The 12,859-nt window shown below is 34.9% G+C and overlaps 3 protein-coding genes across 3 annotated transcripts in view; all 3 read right to left on the reverse strand.

The window, feature by feature from the left end:
- Window positions 1-1,079, reverse strand: part of Best2 (bestrophin 2) — a 48,703-nt gene extending 47,624 nt beyond the window's left edge. Inside the window, exon 1 of the mRNA XM_071783159.1 lies at window positions 673-1,079. Coding sequence (XP_071639260.1) covers window positions 673-743 — 71 coding nt within the window. The 5' untranslated portion in view covers window positions 744-1,079. The remainder of the gene's footprint in view (window positions 1-672) is intronic.
- Window positions 1,080-2,802: 1,723 nt separating this feature from the next.
- LOC139815908 (L-lactate dehydrogenase C chain-like) lies at window positions 2,803-4,376 on the reverse strand. The gene is made up of 4 exons (XM_071783160.1): window positions 3,924-4,376; window positions 3,717-3,834; window positions 3,371-3,494; window positions 2,803-3,097 (listed from the first exon to the last, which is right to left on the reverse strand). Exons 1-4 carry the CDS (start codon window positions 3,925-3,927, stop codon window positions 2,927-2,929), a joined length of 417 nt encoding a protein of 138 aa, XP_071639261.1. The 5' UTR covers window positions 3,928-4,376; the 3' UTR covers window positions 2,803-2,926.
- Window positions 4,377-7,120: 2,744 nt separating this feature from the next.
- On the reverse strand, window positions 7,121-10,764 carry LOC139816043 (L-lactate dehydrogenase-like). The gene is made up of 5 exons (XM_071783335.1): window positions 10,557-10,764; window positions 9,370-9,498; window positions 8,707-9,172; window positions 8,210-8,451; window positions 7,121-7,781 (listed from the first exon to the last, which is right to left on the reverse strand). The coding sequence occupies exons 2-5, from the start codon at window positions 9,493-9,495 to the stop codon at window positions 7,617-7,619; spliced, it is 999 nt and encodes a 332-aa protein (XP_071639436.1). The 5' UTR covers window positions 9,496-9,498; window positions 10,557-10,764; the 3' UTR covers window positions 7,121-7,616.
- Window positions 10,765-12,859: the final 2,095 nt, after the last annotated feature.

Below are 12,859 nucleotides of genomic sequence, written 5' to 3' on the forward strand. Positions count from 1 at the left end.
TGCATATATAAAAAAAATGTGTAACATACTGACAATAGTGTAGACGTCTAGAAGTCTAATTATCTAGATCGTCCAATTTCGTGGGTCATTCTGTATCAAAGACACATGACGAAATCTTGATCTTCCGATACATTTCGATACGTCCCGATGTTCTTTGACAAATTCGTATCACGAAACCGCTACGTTTTGCAATGATCACGTAATCGCGATGCCGACAGCCGATCACATGTTCGCGTTTCAGTTTAAAATACTACCACCATAATTTATGCAACATAGCGAAAGTAAAAGTAGATCTTGTAATCTTTGGGGGGCGAATATATACAAGTGAGAAAAAATTTGGGAAAGCAAATTGCTTGTAACAGCAAATGAAGCATCAAGATACCGCTAAGTTAAATCAACCACGAATAGCGTATTGTACCTAAAAAGGAGACAACCAATGCATTTGCATTGTATCTGCATTCGATAAACGATTCGAATCGAGAAATACGCGGAAAGCAACTCTTGCTAAGGCGCTCCACGCGCCTGTTACCGGTCTCACCTGTCAGCTGCCACAGCGAGTTGACAGCTCCGGTACCTACACGTCAGGCGCAGACCGCAAAAAAACGCATACATTCATTCAACATATTAAAACGAGCTGGCGTTAGGCCTCGCGGACTAAGCGGCGAGACTCACTTGATCAGAATCCTCCAGAAGCAGCCAAAGCTGGAGCCGTTCGGCACTTCGCTCGCGTACGATATAGTCATTTCCTGTCTGATTGCGCGCGCGCAATCTCCTTCCCGAGCTGCTACCCTCTTCTTTCTTCTTCAACGCCGTCTCTTCTGCTGTAAATTATCTGATATCGTATCGATGAATGTTTTCGGTGAAGATGCTGCACACTCGCGCACATGCGGCGCGCGGGCCGCCAATAATCTGTCCGATGCTTAAATTAATTTAATTTGCAGGGTGGTTCGTAGACACCGGAAGATCGGCACCGGGCATCTACCTAGTCGCTCGCGATCGATTTACCATCAAGAAGATCTATATAATGTGCGAATGGGTTAAAACCAGCTGACCAGGCGGATCGACTGTCTACTGACTGAGCTCCACTAAGGACGGCGGGACCAACGGAGAACGGGGCCCGGCTGTGCCACCTCCACCTGAGAGCCAGGAACGTGAGCGTCACCTGTAGAGCCCATTTCACATTGAACCTGCTTGGAGCCAGTATTCCGAGCTGTGCTTAAACTGAACAGGAAGAAGCAAGCAGTGAGAGGCGAGATATACAAACGTATCTTCATATTCTTGCGAGATACTATTTTGGAGGCACTTTTGTTAACAAGGTAATTCCGATAGCGGATTTGCGCAAACTTTAAATTTGTATTGAATGTAGGAATGTTAGACATCGAGTATGCATATAGATTACTGCTTAAACACTGTGACTTTTGTGTTATATTCCTTCAAATATTTATCTTCCTAATTTTTCAATCTTGGAGATGGATGCATATGTACAATGTATGCATTATGTAAAAATAGCAGTATAAACGTCACGAAGAGAGATATTTAAAGTACCGATCACAGGAACATCGTATAAAATGTCACGTAAAATCAACACATCCTCTATCGCGAGGATTTCATGATTGAGAAATAAGGATGGAGCGAAGATTGTGTGTCTGATAAATTATCGATTTGACGCGTGTGTCTGGAGTGATATTAATCACAATTTAACAGGCAGGCGATAAACATTGAGTGGCAATTCCATTTCTATGCTTGTCGCACTCATCGGACAGCGCGCCGCCTCATCGAATTAGACGCTGGTTTCAGATCAACCCTAGGTCAGGTCTGCTGTTCGAAGTCAACTGGGAATTTATGTAACTCTGTTGCAAGTATCTCTGCGACATACGGTTTACGCGGAATTCCTCTTTCAAAATCAACGACACGCCTGGCCTTTCAAGTGGATCTACGGCAGCAAGTAAAAGGGGAACGGTTCAAAGTGCCGCTCGCCTCCGCGGCGATATTAATATCGCTAGAAGTTTCCATATTTCGTTATTCTTTGCGCGCTGCCTCTGAATCACCTTTTATCGTCCACTCCTTTATGTCGTCTCATCAACCTTATCATTATCATTAACGTATATATTCAATTACAGTATTATATTCAACGATAAATCAGAATGCGGGAAATATCTTCGTGAGATATTTTATTCTTCGAAGGATAGATTGGACTTTCTTACGGCCCTGCGCGGCCGTTCAAACGCAGGTGGATGCAGGTATATTCACAGGTATCAAGCACTTCCAAAACGCCATCTTGCGCACAATTATCGCAGCCTTCTCTTACCTTGCCGTGGCCTAGCCTGCGGCGTAATCATGGCCTTCTGGTACCATCCACCGGTCACCTTTCGCTCGTTCACGCGTCGAGCACACGATGACGTGCACTCTTATCGCTTTCCGCAGACGCCAATGATTTATTTGTGCAACGGGAAAACCCGAAAATGTCCAGCCACAGCGTGAGAACGTTACTCGGAAGCAACAAAAGATACGAGTTGCGCAAACGAAACGTCACGTATTTCCAGAGATCGCCAAATGTTATAAAATAGGTCATTGACGTCATTAACTCGTCGGGCCCGATTTCAGGATCGTTAGCGAGAGGATATCGTCATTCTCGGAGGGGACCATTTCATCGGCTAAAATTATCACGGAATTCGGGGCGATGTAATTCGAAGAATTCATCGATACTCTCCATCCCGATTTGCATAAATAAGCAATCGGAGCATTCGCGGCTGCCGCGCGTCTCTCTGCACGAGTCGGGAAAGGATTCGACTGTGCGGTAAACAGTTTTGCGGTGGCGATCGTAACGGGACGAAGCGCTAGGACAAGCTACATATAATTTATTACACTCGCATTTTTTTACAAGAAGTTAAACACGTTCGCACGATCCCTTTCCGCGCTTCACAATTCAAGACTTGACTTTGATTTCCTTCTGCACGTTGTATACGAGGTTCGCCGAAGCATGGAACAGCTGTTTCTCATGTTCGGTTATGTGCATTCGTACTATCTGCGTGATACCATTTTCGCCAATCGCGCAAGGTAGGGACAGGAACATATCGTGACATACATCGTGGTGACCCTAAGAAGACGATTTTTATTTATAGAACGTTACAGTTTTGATACTGATATATGATATCAGTGTAATAGAAATTTTTTTTTAAATCCTAACAATTTGTATTTTATTGAAATATATTTTATTCCTTAATTTTTGAAAATGCACAAAAAAGATTTGTGGTATTAAATATTAGCTATTAATATGATTTCTTTGTTACGAATAAAATATGCTTGAGTTGAAAGTAAAATGCGGTACAATTTATTACTGATACAATTTATTACGAATAGTAATTTATACCTGCACTAGAGTCGAAACTGGTATAATAGCTTGCGTATTGCGTAATATTGCTATTATGATGTCAGCTGCAGAAAGTCCAATGGCCGTATTTGAATATCCTTTTAGACATCGCACCATAGCACCTCTGAGGAAATAAAATATATTTGTATGTATACATATATGTACGCTCTATATATGTGTGTGGGAAATAAATCTAACAATAAGATATAATTTAAATCTTCACGGAGAGAAATTCAATTTTTTACAAATAGATACGCTATTCGACAAATGTGCAAATCATGCTATTATTGATATTTATGCGTAGAAACTGATAATTTCTCTGTTCATTTAAAGTTATTAAACTTACAGCTTCACTACATGTTTTGCTATTTCGAACCATCTTTCGTCGTCCGTCTCCAAACCAATATTCGGGATAACATCGCGGAACTGCACTCCCGCAACGTTCACTCCGGACCAGAGCGGAACTAGGAAAATCGAATGATGGATTGGGCTTAGTGCGAAACGTCGCCTTTCTCCCCGTGTCAAATGTCAAAGATCGATCGATAGAGCTCACCCATACTGTCCCCGTGTTCACCAATGATGTACCCATGAACCGAACATGGGGCTATTCCTAATCGATCGGCAATCAGGTAGCGAAATCTTGCGCTATCCAGATGAGTTCCGCTGCCGATTACTTGATGCACCGGAAGTCCGCTTAACTTCCAAGTAACCCATGCCAAGATATCCACTATACAAGGAAATCATATTTATATTCCGTCTGTCCCGATATTATTAATATGATAATATGTTCAACGTTATACAAACTGACAGTACATTTTGATGAACAATATATTATTTGAAATAATTGTTTCTCTAATAATATTTAATCTATTTTTGCACAGCTTTATAAATAAAAATTTTGATATCTTTATAATTGTCCCCTTCTTTTTTTTTTCTTTGAGTAGAGATTTCATTAAAGCAAAATTTACTTGACAATAATAACAATAAGCTTCCGCTGTCTACTTGAATAAAAAGATATTGTTTCAGTTTTTATTACTACAACTATTTTCATTATTGAATATATTATGTAATTAATACACAGAAGAAATGCTTTTTATTATGCGTAAATTTTTTAGAGACCATAAATATCTGATCTGTAATATTTAGAATTTTTGAATATTATATGTAATGTTACTTTCATTACATATTAATTAATAGAATCGTTTATTAATAGAATTGATTATTAAATTAATTAATTTTAACCTGGATTGCTGATGACGATAAACACCGCATTTGGACTGTAATTTACTAAAGGTGGTATTATAGTCTTCAATATTTCTGTATTTCTTTTCACCAGGTCAAGTCGAGTTTCACCCTTCACTGGTCGTACACCCGAGCAAATAGCTACGACTTTCGAATTACTCGTCACACAAAAATCTACAAAAAAGATATTTTTGCGTCTTTATTTATAAGTAAAAAATTGTATATAAGAGAACAAATAAGAGAACAAATGCACTTATGTGTATTTTTGTAAACTACAAAGTTACAATTATAATCATTTAACACAACTAATTTCATTACAAGTAAACAAATAAATCAACAATTTTCGTAACACATATTTAATAAATCTATTACCTGTATCATACTCGATCTTTGGATTTCCTATGAATACGGAACTATGACTAAAATCCATTCCTTCGCCTTCCAGCTTTTTAGGAAAGACATCTACCATTGCGATATGCGAAGTGATTCGCTAATATTTCATAAGGCAACAATGAAAATTAACATAATATGTCACTAAGAATTTAAATTTTAATATTTCTATTTTTTATTTCACATTCTCACATTCTTTAAAACACACAATAGGCTACGTATAATATAATATCATTAATGCAAATATAATAATATTATAATGTTTACGTATTTTCTTTGACTGTATTTATATAATACACATTATATTCATATAATGCACAAATTTTTACTTTAATAATTTGAAATAGAACAAATTCAGTAAATAACTATAATCCTGAATCAAGCAGTTCAAAAATTTAATTAAAAAATATTCAAAATTTAAAAGAATAAAGTACCTGAAAAAGAAGTGAATTGGCGAGGGCAACGCCGACCATACCAGCACCGACAATAGTGACTTTATGGCCACAATCTCTAACTGGTTCCGACATCTTACATAAGAGTTCTTCTCGTAAGCACGGTGAACTAAAATTCGAATAACTCGCTTTCCTTTAATATTTCCACGAAGTGTCATATCATAATCATTCCTGAATGGATATTTTGCAAACTATACTTAAAATTATCAACTGCTTAATACAGCTGATCATAATTTCTTTGAAAAGTCCTCTAGTAATTTATATTAAAAGTAATATAAATATAGATTTAATACAAATAATAATTTTGTATGACACCTTAATTCTTAATTGATTTACAACATTCTGTATAAACATTATGTACATGCATATAAAATAAGAAATTCATTTTATAAAAAAAATATAAGATTGCTTGGAAATAAAAATTATAAGAAATTGTAATCGCCACATATAAATAGTAGAAATGATAATTTCTAATCTAGGTAAATCTAAATTTGTGACATTTGTTCATTTAACTTTTTAACCGAAAGCCTTAAAAAATGTAAATCCAATATAACCAAAAAAAAAAAGCTAATTAACCAAATAGTTTTCGATTAATTTAAAATTTTTTTCTTACACGAAGTTAAGTGCTCTCTGAAAATTCGAACCAGAAGCCGCATCTTTCCCGAAAGTATTCCCTTTATTATTTCCAAAGACTTTCGTCAAAATCGTCGGCGGTAAAGCGCGAGTATATCGGTTCCTGACAAAGTCTCTCGTTAACGTCACGCGTGCAAGATTCCTCAGACATATCGATAGCGACGAGTTCGACAGCAGAGGTGATAAAACCATTGCTTCTGTCACTCATCGGGTTTGTAAACGTCGCACGATCGTTTTCACCCACGCCCGTCACATTGCATGAAACCGTTTTTTTTTCTTGAAAAGAGAGAGTACACTGATAATCGGTCGACATAACATTCTTGGCAGACGGCCATCATGTCGATTCGCCAATTGTTAAACGCATCCATGGTTACTAAAATTTATTATAATAAGCGTTCGAAAAGAGATAAAGAGAAGCACAAAAAATTCATCCATAATTTAAAAATATACTTTATTATTTGTGTGCTTTAGTTTATCTACTTTATTATTTATACAATCAAATTAAAATAAAACGCTATTTACGGTCCGAGGTTGTATCTTAGTGGCCTAATAATTATATATTTTTTTATGTATTATGTGTACATATCTTTTCCAATCTTAGTAAACTACGCGCCGATTAGATTTGAGAGAAGGGATTTTACTACTCCAACGAGAACTGTGTTGTAAGTCTGACAAGTCTAGTCGGCGCGTAGTTTACTAAGGTTGGAAAAGATATGTGTAATACACAAAAATATATATATATATAATTATTAGGCTACTAAGATCCAAGCTCGGACCGTAAATGGCGTTTTATTCTAATTTAATTGTATATCATAACGGTCGTATATTTCTGTTATTATTGTTTATTATTTATATATACTAAAAATACTTTATGCAATATATTAATCACAACTTAGATTAATAATATTAAAATTGGGAGAATTATATATTTGTACATACATATATAAATATATATAAACTTTTTAATAGAATTATATATATATTAGATAAGGAGCATTGTTTAAATAAAATATGTAAGGAAGAGTGATCGATATAAATTATATATATTTTTATTTATTATATTTATCTTCTTGTATATTTTAGAAATAGATATAAATTGCTTACGTGCTTTATCGGCAGTACATTTGGCATATTTGATATGAAATTGCTAGAGATGATTAAATCGTCAAATTTATAAAATGTATAATGACATAAATAGTTGCAACATCGTAAAAAAAATTATGAAATAGATGATAATGAGAGTACTTCTGTCACAGATCAAAATAAAAAAAAATAATAAAAGATAAATATAGCACCAGAAACACTTTATATTCCTAGCTTTTTCACACATATACATATATAGGCAAACGTATACATGTCGATTATATAATTGCAAACATTTATAAAATTATTTCATTAATTTATAATACTTGTATATAATACTGCGTTTATCTAATACGTTCAAATGCATATAAGTTGCATATGGAACAGCATCAAAAGCTTGCAATAAGATATAATAAAATAATAAATAAAATTAAGTCAATATATTTTTAAAATTTCAGGCCTTCTTGCACTTTGTGCATCATCGCTGAGGATTTATGCAATGATGCACGCTCGTCGCCTGTTAACTTCTGCTGAACGATGTGTGTAACGCCATCTTCACCCAGTGTGCAAGGTAAGGATAAGAACACTTCTTCATTAATTCCATGGTTACCCTAAAGAGTAAAGAAAATAACTGAATGTTATTTTCAGATAACTAAATTTTTCGTGTTAAAAATAATTAGTATCAATATATTTTAATAAAAAAAATTAAAATATAAATTAACATAATACATTAATATTTACATATATAATAAAGTTTTAATATGTATATAATTAATATATAAAAATAATATATTTTCGTTTATTGTAGAATTTTAAAAATTATTTAAAAAACAATAATTAAAAATGATATTAAATAATAATATAAAAATTAATAAGTTTGTAAAAAAGCAAAATATATGAAATGTTTGATAATCCTTTAATCGTATAATTATGATTAACGAAGCATGGAAATATAAATAATGAGATTAAAATTATGTTTATTGTAGAATATGTAAAATACTGTAAGTTAATCTAGCAGAAATCCATATTGTCGACTCACAGTAACCAACGTGGACACAGCGTGCACTTGATTGGAATTTCTTAGTATAGCTGATGCAAGTTGCGACACACTGAGACCTATGGCCCACGAGGTGTAGCCTTTCAATTTGATCACTTCATATGCACTTTGTATCACCTGCTTATGTAAATCATCCCAATGTTCTTCATCCTTGTCAGTCCCCACGTGCTCGTTCAAGTCACGCATACGTACTCCGGCAACATTAACTCCAGACCATACAGGCACTGATAAATGCAGAAACAAATATCTCGCATAATTACAATGCACTAAAATCTTTTTACTATATTTTGTTAATGTATACATACATGCATTTGTTTGTTTATAATAATATCACTAAATTTTTGGTTGAGAAAAGAAAGCTTAATTAAAAATTTTTTTTTATTTAGCCCTATCGAAGATATAATTACTAATCATATCTTCACTTTATTTTATTCATCTATTACGAAAATTTCATTATTTTAAAAAAGCATTTTACATACCACTGGTATCACCGTGTTCTCCGATAATCCAGCCGTGGCAAGACGTAGGTGCGACATTAAGTTTTTGCGATAGCAGAAAGCGGAAGCGGGCAGAATCCAAATTCGTACCGCTGCCAATAACTCTGTTCTTTGGCAAACCGGAGAGTTTCCACGCCACATATGTCAAAATGTCCACCGGATTGGAAACGATAAGGAGAATCGTGTTCGGGCTATATTTGACTAATTGAGGTATAATGCCTTTGAAGATGTCGGTGTTACGTTGAACCAGATCCAGTCTGGTTTCGCCTTCGCGCTGACGAGCACCCGCTGTCACGATGCAAAGACTCGAATTCGCAGTCACGGCGTAATCAGTGCTGGCGGTCACTTTTGCGTTCTTCATAAACGCACTGCCATGCTGTAGGTCTAACATTTCTCCTTTTAATTTGTCCGCCATCACATCGATCAATACCACGTCGCTCGAAACATGCTGCAATAATTTACCAAATGATGTTATATGTATATGTGTCATTACGATATAAATAAATATAACATAGTATGATTATTTAAGATATTTTATGCTATTATTTGTGAAAAAATAACAATCTTCAATAGTAAAAAATAACTTATGTAAAACTATATTTTATATAAGTGAATTTTAATAATAAGTTAATAAGATTAACTTACGTTCGTCAAAATACTAAAAGCACAGGCCATTCCAACTTGACCGACACCGACCACTGTGATTTTATTTCTACCGGTTGACACCGGTTCTGTCACAGTAGTTAAAAGTTGATCCTTTAATGTTGCCATTTTCTGTAAATATTTATCAGATTAATTTAATAATGCATTAACGTCAATACCTTCATAAAATCTTAATCTATATTTTAACATGTATATAACCGTTTACGTTACTTCTTATATTTCTTTTTTATTTATTGTTATTAATTACGAATTTAAAATAAAAATCAGATCGGTGAAAAGTCACTATATCGAAGATTAAAAATCAGATCATGTATCGCTAAGAACATCTATGTTATAATTCCTGACTTTTCTGTCCGTCACTACCAATTGTCTTTCTTCGACCGTGGTCATTAACATGAGTTCACGAACCTCGTTAACATGTCTTTTTTTAGAAGGAATTGTGTCGCGTCGGCAAATGCCATTTCGAGTGGCGCGGTTGTAAAATGTATCGTGCAGTTCCTAGGTATGTACTTGTTGCATTTGCAACGAATGCAACGGATAGTACGAATACAGTTGTCAGATGGCAGTATAGGTATAATCGATGGAGATATACCGGCATCAACCAGGTGCAAACGTGTGAACTTTGAAGCGGAAAAACACGTGGAGAGTTGGAATTACGCATCAGTTCGCGGAAATCGCGGTCAGACCATTAATCATACTTCGCTAATAACGCTTGACCGGAGAGATATAATCAAGACGAAAGACTCGTACAGCTTTCAGCATTATTAACTTATACTTTGTATACAGGAAGTCAGAAAACGATAAATTGCAATACACCAGTAACGGTAGTGTGACATGCATATGCTTTATCGACGCACGTTTTATCGCAGATCAGCACCGGCTGATAACAGCTAATCAAGCAACAGCACGGAACTTTGACTGTCACGTTAAAAATATTTCTAAACATGAATAAACGAGCAATTCTAAATAATTAAGCTTGATAAATTTATTACACGTTTTTCATTAATCAATCTTAAAATTTTTTGAATGTTACAAATAATGAAGCCAATTATGAAATTAATTTCAAATATATTCTTATTTAAACATTATCACTTTTTTCATTACACACTGTGAAACTGGTCAATTAAAAGGAATTTTAAGTGATACGATTGAAGAGAGTCCTTACTGACCTCAAAAAGTATTCTCCCTGTAACACTACTCTTCGTCACTGTCGAACACAGACTGAACCCGTTGCAGCTGGCACACCGCTATTTTACTGGACTGACAGTTCAGGGATGGTGATTCGCCAAGGTGACCTTGCCCCCACCTTATATAGCTTCTACGAGCGACAAGGCAATGACGAAATATATGAAATTTTTACGATTATCTACAGTCAGATCTAAAAATCTCGAAATCTCGAAAAATGACAATTTACGAAAGTTTAAATGACTTGAAGTATCACGTGGATTCTGATTCGAATGTCATACTAAATACTACGAACCGCTTCGAAAAGGCAAACGTGACATTGCGCACGCGTAACATGACGCAACTCACGCACGCACGTGACGGCGATATTCACCATCGATCCAGCTCGAAGAGACTTTCTTCTCTCGCATCTTTTCGCTATTCGCCAATCATAAGGTACTGGGGGACGTCGAGAGTGGGGAAAAAAAGTATTTCTGGAAGCACAATACTCAAGTCGTGACTCCCGCATTTTGTAGCACGGGATTTTTTATGGCTATCGGTAAAGTTAAATTTGTCACGACGTTCTTGAAGATATAAAATACGCATAAGAAACCTAACTTCTTTAACATATTAATACACACATATTTTTTTAACATTTTAATAAAAAAGAACAATTCCCTGCTTGATAAAAATATTATTTATCTTTAAAAATTAAAAAGAATTGCAATTTAATTTCAGGATTGCAAATAATGAGAATGTAAATGAGCTTTAACAGATATTTACCATAAAACTTTGTTTTTCCAAAATGTTCAAAATTAAATATTAAAAGAAACGATAATATTTTATTCTGTTTGAATTGAAAAGAAATTGATCCAAAATACAATATTATCGAAAAGTAACATATTTGCAGCAATATATACACAACGTTATCGATATCTGTGAAGATGATTAATAAAAGGAGATTATATTAACGGCATTTGGGATAGATAAAATAAGATTACAGTTGGAGGTAGATTGTATCTTTGATATATTTATCCATATAATTGAATAAGCGATAATTCGTGGGCACTGTGAATGAAGATGAATCAGATTGACACCAGTTGCATGTGCTCTGACGCAACTTTCGTCGTACGGTTGTAACACTGTCGTGAGACTGGTCATCGATCTATTTCGGAGTTTATACACTTTATTCACGTACATGTAACTTGAATATATGGCACTCTTTTTTCCTCTTATATTCTATACATTATCTCTATCTTATACATACACTTCTATTTACATTTATATATATCTGCTCCCCACCTTGAACCGGCTATAGCTATACTTAGCAGAGTGAGTAAAGGCACTCCTTCATCCAGTTTCATTACACAAAGTACAGTACAGTACAGTATCACGTGATACCAAACTTACCGTCAATCACAATACGCATTATCTTATAAGTGAGCTTTAACTATTCGGGAAATTATCTTAGATATTAAAATTTGTAAGTAAAGACTAAAAAGAACAGCGTTGTAACAATTTAAATAACGTTTTAAAATAGTTTCACAGTACAATAAGAATATTTTACTATAGTTTTATTAAAGGAAACAGCATTTGATATTATTTCTTTAGAAACTACGTTGTCAAGGCTTTTCCTACTACAAACTACGTTCATTTACTGAATAAACAAAAACTTGAATTGCATGTTTCATTCCTCTACACAGCGGCTGAAGGTTGAAACAGCCGGGTGTACGCTCGAGACAATGTCGTTGAACGATATGACTGCGGCACTAATATGAAGATGGCACACACAATTACAAACCCGACAGCCCAAAGAGTCAACGTCGCGGTATTAGCATAACCGTATAAATGTACATATGTACCTACCAGAGGCAACCGCGACAATGCTGCGGTCCTTTTGCCTTACCTGCGCGTACATATTATGTTTACCGCTTCTGCGAAACAAACTGTTCGTCGTCGCTACTATCCCAAGGCCCTGTCTCCGTTAAAGAAAAAGAGGCCGTAAGACTCCAGACACTCGGATTTTAACACTGGATGGTGTTAACGGCATTGTCACTGCAACATTACGGCTCTTGCATCATTTTAATGAACGCGCGGACATTTGCCATTTACGCGTATGATGAATCACCAGCGATAGGATTCTTTAGTTGATCCGTTTAGTTGTAATTTACGCACGTCTAAGTATAAGCGTGCTGATAAAACTGATGTATTGTTGAAGTCACTTCGTGATAATAATATGACAATAATATGACAATTTATCTTTTTACAAAATATTTTAATAATTATATTCATGTGTAGATTAAACATC

This window comes from Temnothorax longispinosus, chromosome 7 (assembly GCF_030848805.1).
Source record: "Temnothorax longispinosus isolate EJ_2023e chromosome 7, Tlon_JGU_v1, whole genome shotgun sequence".
Taxonomy (NCBI): domain Eukaryota; kingdom Metazoa; phylum Arthropoda; class Insecta; order Hymenoptera; family Formicidae; genus Temnothorax; species Temnothorax longispinosus.